The sequence below is a fragment of the Taurulus bubalis genome, assembly GCF_910589615.1.
Source record: "Taurulus bubalis genome assembly, chromosome: 11".
In the NCBI taxonomy this organism is placed as follows: Eukaryota; Metazoa; Chordata; class Actinopteri; order Perciformes; family Cottidae; genus Taurulus; species Taurulus bubalis.
The window spans coordinates 18,426,455-18,441,245 of NC_136599.1; the positions used below are offsets into that span (position 1 = coordinate 18,426,455).

Sequence of the window (14,791 nt, forward strand, 5' to 3'; positions counted from 1 at the left end):
ACTGAAAATAATAATATATACAACTGTAGCACTCCAACTGTAGCTGTTTGACTTAATTCAAGTTAATGCCACTAGCCTTCTCTTCAATAGCAGTTTTATCTCATTTGGGGTTTGGTTTAGAGAGATAAAAGGGACATATCTGTTACAGGACCTCCAGTATGCTGAAGTTTCAAGACAGAACCACTTTTTTTTCAAGTGTTTGTTTGCATGACGTTATATTCTCAACTGGTGATCTCAACCTGAAGATTCTAGGTAAATAATCTGGTTAGGCTCTTTACCAGTATCGTCTGTGTTATCTAGAAACACGAATAGCACTAATCTTATTTTACGTTAAACTAAATTATTTCTGGTAGGAATACATCCCGACTTAATTTAAGAAATAATTGCTTTGCTTTGTTTGCTTGTTTTGATCGGACTTTTTTGCAGTGAGGTAGTTTATTGAGTTAGTTTATTAACAGGCGAAAACAGTAACTAAATAAGTGTCAATCATTCTAAGGCAAATACTGAGGGGTTTAGTGCAGACATGAACCATTTCTATCAAAACCAGGTAAAGAAACAGGAACTGAGTTGGGGAAAAAACAAACATTCATAGATCATTGTACCATAATTTCTCCAGTGCCACTTGACTCCACAGAGAAGCTAATCAGACAAGTTAAAATGTACCGAGATGTCTATAAAAGATTTTAAAAAACAAAAAGAAAAATGTTATCAGGGGAGAAAGATGGGCATGGACACAGGCAACTTAGATCTTAAGATCTGAGTCTTTATCAGAATTCTTTATCTTCCTAGTTCACGCTGGGTGTTTTTATGTGAAGTGTAACTTCAATGGCAACTTGTTCCCAAGTTAAATAGGTATGTGTGCTTTATTGTGAGCTGCCATAAATCTTAAATACTTCAAACCCTGAAGGAATTGCAAACACCAGGACAAACTCCTACTGACCCTTCATATAACATGACAAAATTAGATATAATAACACTCAAGTAACTTCTACATGTATAAATGGTGGACAATATATTATAGCAGTGGTTCTCAAACTGTGGGGCGCGACCCTCTAGTTTTTTTTATGTAATCCTTTATTAATATCACAGTGGGGAAATTATTCTCTTCATTTTACCCATCCTTAGTAATTAAGGGGTAGTCTGCTGCTGTGAAGCACTGGGGCTTCAGTGTCTTGCTCAAGGACACTTCAACATGAAACTATGGAGAGAACAGGGATGAACCGGCTATACCAGGGGTCGGCAACCTGCTACGGAGCCGCATGCAGCTCTTTAGCCCGTCTGTTGCGGCTAATATAATAATAAATAATAATAATAATTGTACTTATTATTTTACTTATATTAATATTACTTTATTGTATTATTTGAAAAAGCACAGAGGTAGGATTCACAAAAAGTTGGACCATTTTGTTACAATTTTGTTGGGGCGGTGGGGCCCGACAGAAAAGGTTTGAGAACCACTGTATTATAGAATAAAGGAGTTAGCTTCAAACCTGAAAGTCTTTTTGTTATTGAATTGGGACTTACATTTCTTTGATGATTTTAAGAATACACTGCTCTTCTTTATCACAACAGTCCCATGTGTAAATGTTTGTCTTAATATCTTATCTGAACAATCGGCAGGATATGATCACATTGTTGTCGAAGGTGAGATGACAATCAAAATGATGCAGTTATTTTAGATTAAGTTAAAGCCAGTAAAAGTTCACTAGGTGAAAAGTCAAAACAAGACAATCTGGGTGAAGTAATACTGACAAACAGCATCATTAATGCAGGCATGCGGTTTGGACATCAGAGATTTAAAGCTGTTATAGAAGTCTTGCAATCTTTATTAACGCACAGTGCAGTAAAGCAAGATGGGTATGGTCTGAATGTAGTTGGCGTCTCTTACCCCGTTCTGTGTGTTGCAGTGTCGTGTGCCAACGATGCATCCGGCTTCCTCGATCATCTTGAGGATGATGCCGCCGTGGACGTTGCCCACAATGTTGGCGTCATCTGGCCGCATAATCCTGCAGAAAAGAGAAGATTAGTTAGCATGACTGAGGATTACAACATCTGTTTTTAGGATCTTGTTAGAAGACTTCATGGCATCTTGCTTAAAAATAATATACTATTGATCAATAAATTTGAAAACTGACCGTTCACTTTTATTTTTAAGAAGGGGAAGCCGCAATAGATTGTAACATTGTTGATCAATGATTTTGAAAACTCTTCTAACTCGAACAACATCTGTGCTAAATGCTTAAAATACAGGCCTGGGCTAACAACATAAGATGTGCCGAGGCTGTGTGTTACTGAGCAGTTAAGAAGAGCATTTCAATCACCTGACATGTTTAGTTTCTGATATATTCAGTTGAATCAGGCTGATATTTAGGTGAAGCAGGCTTTAACAGGTCGTTTGTTGAAACTGGGAGGACAATGGGGACATATCTGCTGTGATGTACTCATGAGTTGTGAGGACTTCTATCAAGCGAAACCCGTTATCGCTGGAGTATTTTCAAAAAGAATTTGACTCCATCCTCCACGTCTATCTGATGACTAGATACAGTAGTATTACTGACATGCTGGCATGCTGTCATGTACTTCAGCTGTTTCCATTTCCTCAGTGTGTGGGTTGAACTAGTTCAACCAGTTAGAATCTAACCTGCTCACATACTCAGTGCGGTCACAAACACGCCAGGTAACGCACCGCTGCACTGAGATCTGACTAATCATGGGAATCAGACAGAAAAGCTTGACAAAGGGTGTGTTCCAAAACGAAGCCAGGAGATCCACATCTTGACACCATTAGCAATCCACAGGAAAGTCGTTGTTTACAAGTAGAGATGATTGTGCATTAGTCGTGTTCAGGTTGTGTCTATGGATACAACAATAATTAATCATCTGAAGAATACGACTTATGCCATTTTACAACAATTAATGTTCTCGTACGGTGGACTTCCTCCAAAGTCAGAGTTACATGTGAGCGGATGGGGAATTTGACAATTGCAAAATACAACGATTCACTGGAATCAAGAACCGAGCAGGAACACTATGCTCAGTATCACTATAACACACAGTAACCACAAAATAAATAAATAAATCACTCTACTACTAAAATACTGTGATGAAGACAATTATTGGGAAACGGAGAAAGACATCAGATATGAGGCTGTAGTATTTATTTAAATTGTATTATAATATGTATATGAATTATATGAAGCAAAAGTACAAAAAACTATTTTTCATATATTGCAATCCAATCAACAGCAGAGCAAGCTAAAGCCTCAAAACTGACCAAAATTCAGTTAACACTTCTCTGACAGTCAGAACAACAATTAAAAAGTTTAATAAAAGGTAGAATTTAGTGTTAGAGTTAGAGGGGTTTGTATATTCTTCTGATGAGTTGGATTTTTAAATCAGACAGAGTATACTGTATAAATAAACCTGCTACCTGCTGAGTTGATATTGAGCTCCTGCTTCCACACCGCCATCTCTGCTAACTGGCTGACTGGCTTGTTGTTTCTCCACCGCTGCCACTTCATCTGCTGCCTTGCTGCTCCGAGGCCTGAAGCAACGCATCTTTGCACTGCCGGACGGTCCTACTCTCTGGTTCCCTTCCCTTTTGTACAATCACTACATTCACATATTCTGAGATTCTGGGCACTGACGTTGTCGTGGTGAGTGACGTCATACATGTGTTAAGATTCACCCCGCCTTAGTGGTCAAACTGGATCTCAACACGCCCACTGATGCACAGATAGACAGGGGCTGACTGAAAAAATCTATCATAATCACACCTGTTTGTGCGCCACAGCTGACGGGCAGAGTATGAAATGTCTCTGTGGTATAAATGTGATGCCCATGATTAAAATATAAAATATGTTTTTGTTATGTTGGAACGTATGTTTTCTTCAGTAACTGTGTGCCCAACTGCATCATTCATAAGAACCTATCTCCATGGGCTTGTTCTTCAACAATAGCTAGGAAATCCTGAATTAGAACAACAGTACTGGATCACAACCCAAACTGTTAGTTAGACCTGTCCTCCATGCAAATCGAGTTATAGGTTTTTTAGAAATGTCCCACTTTAAGAAAAACAAACAGGCTAACGGGGTGGTGGGGGGCAAAGGCACAGTCACACCTAAAGCCACAGATAATGCTTTTACAGAACGGGAAGAACCAACTGTTGCACTGAGGAACTGATTTAGAGAAGAAGGTTTATGCAAGGATTGAAATCATATAGTCTGAAAGTCCCTCTGCCCTCTAATCTTGTTCAAATATACATCCCCTTTCAAAATTATGATCACTATTACATACAGTGGAGCACAATATCAATACAATAGCGATGTTGAATCTCACAGTAGCATTATGTCAACAATTCCTAATATTGTATGTAATGTTCAACATACAGATATTCCATCACTGAGGTAAGAGGTCCTGTCTGGGTCGATAAAACAACGTATATAAATATTACATATATAGAATATACAGATCCTCGACACAGGTATACAGATTTGTAGTTTTTAACACTACACCTACATTTTGTCTGTATTTTTCACATTTATAAAAAAACTGGACTAGCTACACTATTAAAACATGGCTTACAAATAACTAAATGGCATACTATTGCTGCCATGAATATAATCAAAAGCATAGAACACCTAACGTTTACCTGTAGCGAGTAGAACAGTAGCGAACACTGCAAAATAGATTCAGAAAAGCATATCTTGGCATCGTTTCTGCCCCGAGCCCCATCAGCAAGAATACAGAGAAGCAAAAAGAAGTGACTGGTGGAGGGAGTCTGCATCTCTTACACAGGATCAAACTGCATGGTAGCCAGGCAATCTTACATTACCAGGTAAGACAGGTATTCGTCAAACACTCACGGCTGTATTATACACAAACTTAAAATACACAGCTCAATCCCGTGTATGCTTGCACAGACAGACACACACCATTTGATTATCCATGACTTAAACAAAAGGTTGAATTTACAAAACACTAGTAATAACAATAGCGGCCTGAGGAAAACCTTTAAGCTGATGCTCTAACGAACAATAGGAGCACAAGTTTAAACCTAAACTACCACAACTGTAAGCACCTTGTGAGCTGGTGTCAGTGTCACAGCCCCGAACATATTCCAGTGATTTAATGTGAGCAGAAAAGAGTTAAGTAGCAACTAAACAAGGAAGAAAGCCGGGTCACAGTCAAGAACCTTTTAGTCTAGCGCAAGTAAATCAGACAAAGACAGATGTTTGATGAGGTCCAGACGTTTCCAAATGTACTGGAAGTTTGGAGAGACGAACAACAAAGCAGGCTGCAGTATTTTTGGACATGTTTTAGGTGCATAATTAATGTTTCGACAGAAAATTGCAGGGGTCCAGAAAGTGAAACGTTGGCAATACGCTCGGCAAAGTCCAAGGAATATATTCATTTTGATTTAGCAATGCAGAGTAGAGGAGAGTTAAAGGAAATGCACACAGCACACATATGTCCCGGTAACGTTTTTCACGAGATTTTAACACTGTTAAAAAAAATGGCAACCTATTTTGCGAGGCTAATTTAGTTGCTAATAATGTTTTTTTCAACTCTTGTTACATTTACAGTGGATAAATAGAAGTAAGAGCCACCCGTTAACATTTTGACATCAGACAAGTACAGACTGAAACACAATGAATTCTGAGTATAAGGGGAGGTGCCGCAGCCTCTGACCACGTGTTTATACAAACTAGCTGACTAACTGCTTATATTTGCCTACACACCTGCATATAACTGCCCACACTGTTCGAACAGAAGGTAAAAGGTTATTGTGTGAAGTGTAAGGAGTCTTTTCTGAGGCAGGTTCATAAATTAATCCCCAAACACTTTGACCAGCACACAGCTGAAGTTCATGTCCAGTGAAACGGTGTCCACTCGGGTTCTGTTACAGATGTAGAGGCATCGTCTCCATCTGCTGGCATCGAACTGCATCAACACACGTGTGGGCACTTAATACACAAAATGTTATTTCTCCTGTTTCAGTCATTTAAAGGCCTGAGCAGGTAAATCACGTAAAGTCAAGAAGGCGTCACAGCTTCCACTCTGGCCAGAAAGAACTCATCCGCCTCATGTTCCAACGCTTTACAACAAAGTGTATGTATACACTAATGCAGCTTCTCTCACTGTGAGTTACATAACCTGAAGACAGCGAGGAGCTGTCTTCAGGTTATGACTGATTGACAAGGACATTTTATTCTTGACTAAAATACATCTTGCTTTCAGGATATTTTTAAGCAATGGAAACTTTTGACAGGTGGATTTATTGTCTTTGTTCATTTTATTTGGGTTTAACAGTTTGAAATGTTCAGAAAACATATTGATGACGGACTCAATAGAATAAATCCCCACTCTCCCACTCCCTCCGCTCTTTTGGACTCATATGCTGCTGCTAAATACAGAAAGATAGTTTTTTTTTAATATATATGTTGTTTCAATATTTTGTTTATCTATTTGCACTTTATTATCTTTATTCAATTTATTTGTTGGACAAGAGAGACATTAGGCTCGTTCGTTAGAGCTACGCCTCGCCTGGAATCCAGACGAGAGCAGGCGGCCGCAGCAGGAGGCGTTGACAAAAAACTGCAATCAAGTCAGACAGTTGTCAGCTGTGTTCTGTGAAGTCACAGAAAAAAGTACTTCCTGTTAGTTCCGAACATTTGTTTACTTGTAGTTTACAGATCACGTTTGGATTTATTATATGTGTTTATAAATATATATTTATGTAAAAATGAGTGTGTAGCTGCATCCTTTGGTCTTTTGATGTCTGCCTGTGAAATACATTGCTAGTAGTTTTGATGTGTGTTGTATAAATACGATTTTGTATTAACAACCACACAATAAATGTATTTAAATCAAACATGAGACTAATAGTCAATAATCCAGTGTTAAGTATTCCAACTACACATAAAATACGAAATTTCTACAACACGTGGTGTTTGCTGTCAGATCTAAGAGCCAATCAGCTCTCTGATGTGGCGAGAGCCAGGCGTTTCCCATCATGCACTGGGCCAAGCAGTCGGGGGAGAGCCACTGCAGCACCTGCCTCTGAAATCGACGGTCGGCTTAGTCTAGTGAGAGTATCGTTGACCACGTGTGCATGACGTCATAGCAAGTCGGGAGCAAGTCGGACACAAATCTAACCGGCATGCATTGCGCGCCGATCGCCGCCGATCGATTCTGCGCAGAACTCGCTCATCTCGAACGAGCCTATTTTTTTTCAATTCCTCCGTGTGTTTGGTACATGTCGAGAAATTGACAATAAAGCTGACTGACTTTGAATAGCAAAATCTACTGTTGAGGCATCTGCGGGAGACAGCTTTTGAAAATGTCCCCTTCCCTTGAATGTGCAAAGAACTTGATTGACTTGAGTGACAAAATGTGGCACAGTGGCGACATAAACCAGGCTTTCAAAGAATGCAACTGACAAGACAGACGGTGCAACACTTCATCCCACCTGCAGACATGGTGTTTGTACTGTGACAGCGAGCTATGGCTCCGCCTCCGGTGGACTACAACAAACTCTGCATGCTGCTGGGAAATGAAGCCGATTCACTGCAAAGGCGTTTTTATGACAGGGAGCAGTGTTTACCAAAGTGACCACACACAGCTCACTGTTTGTTTTCAGAGTATACATCCTCTGTTTATCATCTTAATAAATAAATAACCGAGGATCTACCAGACACGCGATTTACGCGATTTACGACAAACTATTTCCTGGGGCAAAATTGTCCAACTGTAGAATACAACTTTGATTGTACTTTTGGTGAAGGGACGGGCGACCTTGAAGTGTCCTTTGTAGTTTTAGCGCGTGCCAAACCGATGCTAACCGTGTTGAGGTCATCACATACGACATAAATGGTCTGCAACCTCCCCGGGAACCCACTGGCTACATGACCTGAATAAACACGCCGTTTGAATGATCATAACCCCGCCAAGAATGGACTCCGTAGTGTACCGAGTAAACGAACAGGACAATAAGAGGATTATCAGGGTTATCAGCCCGCGAGGAGCGACGCAGGTAGCTGTGCTGCTCTCGCTGTCTGTCGGTCGACTAGACGTCATTAGCGAAGATTGCTCGCACGTGTGTTAATGTGTCGTATCAAACGTCCTACCTGCATAATTGAAGGAGGGATGCTGCCTCGTGCGCCGACATGATGATGATGATGGTGATGGTGACGATGGGCTCTCGGGGTTTGTTGGTCTCGTGTTGCAGCGAGATTCCTGTGTGTTGTGAAGTGAAAGCACTCTCCTTCGGTGTCCGCCGGCTTCTCTGTCTGCTCTCCTTGAGAAATGACTCATCTGTGAGGAAACCACATTGACTTCCCGGAGATGATGCTCAGAGAGGGTTTTGTTGAGCTCAATTGTTCATTCAAATGTGACGTTTACCAAACGACAGACACTTAGCATTGCGACCGGTGCATTTTAAAGAGCTACATGGGGGGAAAGATATCATTTTGCAACGGAAATAGAAACCGTAACAATAGCAATACCTAAAACCGTCGCAGGGGGGCAACAGAGACCGCGTTTTAAACGCAGGCGCAGTAGCTCACCGTGCCCGCTGGGAGCGCGATTCACCACAACATCCACCCTGTAGTCACACTGGCCAACGGTTTTTATTCAGTTAAACACTGCTTGGCAGATGTCTCAGCCAGGCCTCTGCTCATTAAACAGAGAGCTGGTGCCATATGTAACACATTGCGACATGTTTGCTGAACTAAGGTCCAGTTCAAAGTCTGGAGACGCTTTTTGAATCGTTTCCACGTCGGGAGGTGGCAGGCCCTCATAACATTATTTTCTGATGCCTTTCAATAAAATGCATCCTAGCACACAGTAGTTTGTGTGTGTGCTTTGCTGTGGGACGTGTTCTGCCCCTGTAATTGTAACCCAAATGCAAGGTGCATTCACTTTATCTTTGTGTGTGAATTGCACCAACTTCAAAACGTTATACATGTCCCATTGTATGATCATTTTATAATCTGTCATGGCTGTGCGTTGAAGATGAATATTTACGCACATGAATAAAAGATTATTATTATGGCAGATTTTGACAAATTGTAATCAAAACACAACACAATATCTTACCACTACATCGTAGTTTTATTTGAGTATATAACATATATACAACATTTGCTTTAAATATCAAAAATATACAACACATCCCGACAGAGATACTTTGAATGACACATAATATGTCTACAGATTAATCTGCACAGACTCAATACACTGAAGTCTAAGGTGCAAATTCATACAGACGACCCTTTGGGTCTTACAGGGCTGTTTCAATGGCCCTTAATCACTTAGTCCGCGAAGAGGACTAAATATTTACCGTATACATACATGCAGATTTAAAAACATACGACTGTCTAAACTTGTCAACTTATACTGGACAATAGACTCGTGCGCGAAACGTAAGTATATAATACTCAACCAATACGATTTAACGATGAATTCCGGCTTTTCATCAACGGGAGCGAGGATGTGAATCACTGTGCATATTTACAAGTGACGCTATCTCAACATACCTATATGAAACACTTTATAGTCTTTTTACAGGGTTTTAAGAGACCCGGAACTCTACCAAGGTCTCCACATGACATCGCTGACTGCCTGAGGTCCTGACTGCGCTCTGCTGGGAGCCACTGCGCCGCTGTCGCTGCGGGACTGGCTCTCCATCCTGGAGCTGGATTTGAGGCTCAGGAGTCTTTGTTGGATCTGAGGGAGGGTCCTGGAGCTCTGAGCGCAGCAGCTCAGACAGGCTGGAGTGACGGTGGCGGACATGGACTGCTGGACGAACTCGTTCACCCGCTGACACGCGTCTTGATCCAGACTCGTTTTGGGAAGCAGAGTGGAGACGCGCTGCAGGCAGGCTTTGTAGCCTTCTTTGTAACTGTCTGCGGAATCTGAAAAGAGAATGATATGTTAGTTTTGTTGTTCTAAAACGTCCATTGTCCACTGGATATAAATATGTCAAAAAAAGTGTGAAACAAGCAGAACCATAACTCACTTTTTGTGTTAACAGGGCGAATGTCGCTGAGGAACCTCACAGTCATTTCCAGGATGTCAGCCTTCTCCAGCTTGGAGTAGCGAGTTTTCTGGAGAAAATAATAGAAAGCCAGTGTTAAACACATGAATCTTCAACATCTTGACTTTAGTTTATCTGAAACTGTTTTCTGCATGTATTGAAATGGATATAATAACTTACATCTCTGCCTGTGAGGGGAAGGATGAGGTTTTTTAAAAGGTTCAGGCTGTCGTTGATACGGGCGCGCCTTTTCTTTTCCATTAAAGGTTTCATTGTCTGAAAAGAACACATCATATTTAGCATCCATTCATTCATTCAATACATTAAATGTAAATGATCAGAGAAAATGTTTAGAATAATAAAACAAAATACAGTCACAGTGCTTACCTTTCTGAGCTCAAGAGCTTCTTTTCTTTTGGCCACAGTTAGCCTTGGAGAAAAAGACTGGAGAGCTTCACAAGTTATGTTTGGAGACATTTTCAGAGTCGTCTTTGTACCAGAGAAGTGTTCAGAACAGAAGTCAGTGGAGATGTGTCTCTAACGGCCAAGAGCTGCGGTATTTATGCAGGTCCGTGGCGTCGGTTAACGTGCGTCATTGGTACGCCCCCAAGCCAACACGAAACGATTTGGACTCGCCACTACTCGATGGAAACAACACAAACCCATCAAATTTAGTAAGATAGCCATCTGTCTTCTACTCTAATCCACGCATAACAACTGCAGTGCGTGTCTGCGTTGTGATCCATAGACCAAATAAAAAGAATCTGCGTCAACAAGCTGAGGAAATGTGTGCGTAAAGAAGCTTAAAGTGTGGACGCACCGAATGCTCATTCTCCAAATATCAATTCAGCAAACTATACAATTTAAATCTTTCTAAATAGTACACATCAAGGTTCAATATTTCACATATAGATGAAACAAATTGTTCTTAAAATACACATAAATAGTTGGTGCGTAATTACGCAGTTCTTATTTATGGCCGGGAAGCAAATTGCATTACTTTAGTGTGTCATTTCAGTGTGATGAAGCAAATCTAATGTATTTATCTTACGAGGTAACAAGTAAACATAACAAAATGTATTAAATATAATGTTTTTCCCCAAAATCTTCCCCGTTCAAGTTATTGAGATGTGTTTGCATGCTGGATTTCATGTTCCACGCTGATATTTTACTGCATTTTATTGTGTTTAATTTGACGACGTTTGATTATACATCCTTTACATTACATATTATTTTAAAATAAATGTGCACATTTAGAACAACGAGGTGCAATACATACATTACTGGCATAGGGGTCAGGCTTGCGTGTATAAAAAAAGTGTCCAAAGAGGTACAGACTCATATTCCAATCTCATACCCAAGCCACGCTACTTTCAAATAACATCTGCTCTTGGAATTAGACAACAATAGTTTTGCATATGACGTTTTTATGCAGTTCTGCCCTGGGGGTCTCTACCTGGGTATCCCGCTGCTACCAACGCTTCACGCAGGGCGGTAGGGGTTGAAATCAGGGGCTGCGTAACGAGGGAGCGTGTACTCCAATCACAATAGCCACCGCCACGTACAATACCATGTAATAATAAGCCTGCCGTGTGTTTTAACTTTTTAAGTGATATGCACATTTAGACTATTACCTTGTCGACTTTGTGTATTTAATAACCAAACCATCGTGTCATGTGGCCTGAATCAAACTTCCATCTAGAGCTTTGAGATTTCAAATTTCAAATAAAAAGCTGGAGACTTGACAACCCATCAAATGCCACTGCACTCAGGGGAACCACGCGCGCAGCACGCGCCATGGAGACCAGATGGCTGTCTGTTACCGAGCCTTCAGCCCCACCCACAACCTCCCACCATCAACCCCACGCCCAATGTACTCCACCTGCACTACACCAGCATCCTGAACAGCCAATCTTCCTGTCCCACCATGGGTATATCTATATATTATCTATGCATGCGCACACACACACACACACACACACACACACACACACACACACACACACACACACACACACACACGCACACACATACACGCACGCATGCACGCACACACACACACAGTCTGCATTGCATATAATTAAGCTCTTTTTCTATCAACTTTACACGCACGACACATGATCTCCACGCAGTTTTGGCGTGGGTGACCCATCTGCATGCTTCTTATGGCTCCATGTTGTTGTCCAATTGAAACAAACCATTCTCACCCCCCCTGTTTGAAAACTCTGTTGCAATTGTCTCCTTCAGCTTGGCTCCTGGATATTTTAGCGTCCAAGCTATCAGAAAATGCTTGTTTATTAATATAGTATGATGACGAAACACGTAGCTGTGTTCGTGTAGATAAAGATGCAGCATGGTGTGTAAGGTTTATTAAGAGTAGTATGTTAAATACACAGTGGAAAGCACACACGGACAATATTAAACATCACGATGCTTTTATATGTATATATATATATATATATATATATATATATATATATATATATATATATATATATATATATATATAATATATATATATATATTTAACATAATATATGTATGTATATATATACACAGTATAATGTGTTGCTTTCCAATTTCCTTCCCAGCCATAAATGACATATATATGTATATGTGTATATATATAGAGATATATATATATATATATATATATATATATATATATATATATATATATATATATATAATACAAGCATCGTGATGTTTAATATTATGTTTAACATATATATACTGTATATATATGTATATATATATTAAACATAATATATATGTATATATTATATATTCAATTCAGTTTAGTTTGTATAGCCCAACATCACAAATACAAGTTTGCCTCGGAGGGCTTTACAATCTGTACACATGACATCCCTGTCCCGGGACCTCACATCGGATCAGGAAAAACTCCCCCAATAAAGATTGTAAAAACCCTTTCACAGGGAAAAAAGGGGAAGAAACCATATATACATATATGTATGTATATATTCTATATATATATATATATATATATATATATATATATATATATATATATATATATATATATATATATATATATATATATCATTGTGTTACCATCGTGCTTTGCTTCAACAAAGCCCAGCGCTGCGTGAACCTGAGAGGCACACTTGCTGCACGCGCCCCTCTCCGCGCACTGCAGGATGGTGGGATGAGGGGGCTTTGGGGGAGGTTCACTTCTCCGTTTTGCTCTTACGGTTAGAGTCCTCTTTTGTCTTTTCAAACATATTCGGCGTCAGTAACCCATCTGTGCAGGCCGGATAACAGGAAGCCTTTGTCTGAAACTCTTCCGAAACTTCATGCGAATTAAGAGTCACATGCGGGGCTGCGGGATGGGAGAGAACCCGCGAGACGGATCCACCTGACTTTTGCTGCAGCGTGATGTGAGCTGAGAGGCTTCGTGTTTGTCTCAGACAATGAGAACACCATATCCAGCTATAACAACTAAAGCAATTGTATTATTGTCGATATCTAATGAAAGCCATCTTGGTCACGGCGTCGATACACGCACTGCATGTTTCTTGTGGCAGTAAAATAGGTCAAACTAAGTTATGCAATTATAGCGAAACGAAACGTTAATGTGAATCCGTGTATTTCATGCCAATGCCCTGCAGATGTTTACTCTATTTGACTGACTAGGTTTGCCAAAGTCAAAAGTGGTCATACTTGGATTTTATATTTGATTATGATCAAGATAGTGCGCCTCTCTGAAATCTTTTCTGCTAAAATAAATACAGAATTCAGTTATTTTATTGTTTTTGTGAGGCTTCATTACTTCTTTCAAAATTGAAATGAAATGAAAATTGAAATTGAATAGAAAACTGGAGAGGAATTAGTTTGATCAAAGTGACATCCATTGAACAAAGCCAACAATGGATTACTGTGTCAGAAGAGTTTCTTGGAAACAAACTGATTTCCATGTCTGTAGAGCATCATGCTTGGTCGCCACTCATCCGCTCTTTCAACAAATAAGGTTTTAAATGGAGTAAAATAACATACTGCATGCAAATCAATAAATGGGTCACATCAGTTATTTTGACTTTTCTCTCTTTTCGCTCTTTGCTCCCAGCTCAACGTGGCTGTATCCCGCCCATTACTGATCAGAATCAAATGATATAATGTGATGCCAAAATACTCATCCAAATCTATACCCGATAAAGCAATACATCATGAATGTTGTGAAAAGTATCATGTTTATTTGTTTGTTGGATAAAGAAAAACGTTGTTAGATGCCAAAAGATGTCAAGTATTAGAACTGGTCAGTCTTATTCTGAATACTACTGAAGGACCTGCCCAACAATGTAGCATTACCCTTCTATAAAAAATGTAGGAGACTAAAAAGAGAATATTAAAAAAATGAAAATCGAAGCCACAGTGGCCAAAATGTCTGAAGCGAACTCCAAAAACTTACAATTTCCATAATGCAACTCAGCTTTCATTAGACCGCCTCTTAAAAGCAGCTTCTTTTAAATTCTATACCTTCAGTTTGCAAGGCAGGATGTATCTTAAATGTTTTATGTCTAAATACAATATCAGGGTAATTTCTTCAAAATGTCAGAACGCTCCCTCCGAAGTCACAGAAGACCACACTTTTCTTTGTCACATATTGTGACTCATGTTCTGTGTTATCCGGAGATCTGAGTGTCTGTTGAGTTGACTGCAGTGATGTACTGCACTAGTTTATCACACACTTTGGGCTGCATTCCCAAACAACCCGACTCAGAGATGATTCAA

At 39.9% G+C, this 14,791-nt stretch overlaps 2 protein-coding genes across 2 annotated transcripts in view; both read right to left on the reverse strand.

Annotated features, from left to right (window-relative positions):
• acot7 (acyl-CoA thioesterase 7) overlaps nucleotides 1-3,558 on the reverse strand; it is a gene marked incomplete at its 5' end in the record, with an annotated part of 45,686 nt that extends 42,128 nt beyond the window's left edge. Inside the window, 2 exons of the mRNA XM_079226134.1 lie at nucleotides 1,889-2,006; nucleotides 3,431-3,558. Coding sequence (XP_079082260.1) covers nucleotides 1,889-2,006; nucleotides 3,431-3,558 — 246 coding nt within the window. The remainder of the gene's footprint in view (nucleotides 1-1,888; nucleotides 2,007-3,430) is intronic.
• A 6,033-nt stretch (nucleotides 3,559-9,591) lies between these two features.
• LOC306743110 (transcription factor HES-2-like) lies at nucleotides 9,592-10,516 on the reverse strand (the record flags this gene model as incomplete). The annotated part of the gene is made up of 4 exons (XM_079225593.1): nucleotides 9,592-9,917; nucleotides 10,022-10,109; nucleotides 10,220-10,315; nucleotides 10,427-10,516. The coding sequence occupies 4 exons, from the start codon at nucleotides 10,514-10,516 to the stop codon at nucleotides 9,592-9,594; spliced, it is 600 nt and encodes a 199-aa protein (XP_079081719.1).
• Between the last annotated feature and the right edge of the window lie 4,275 nt (nucleotides 10,517-14,791).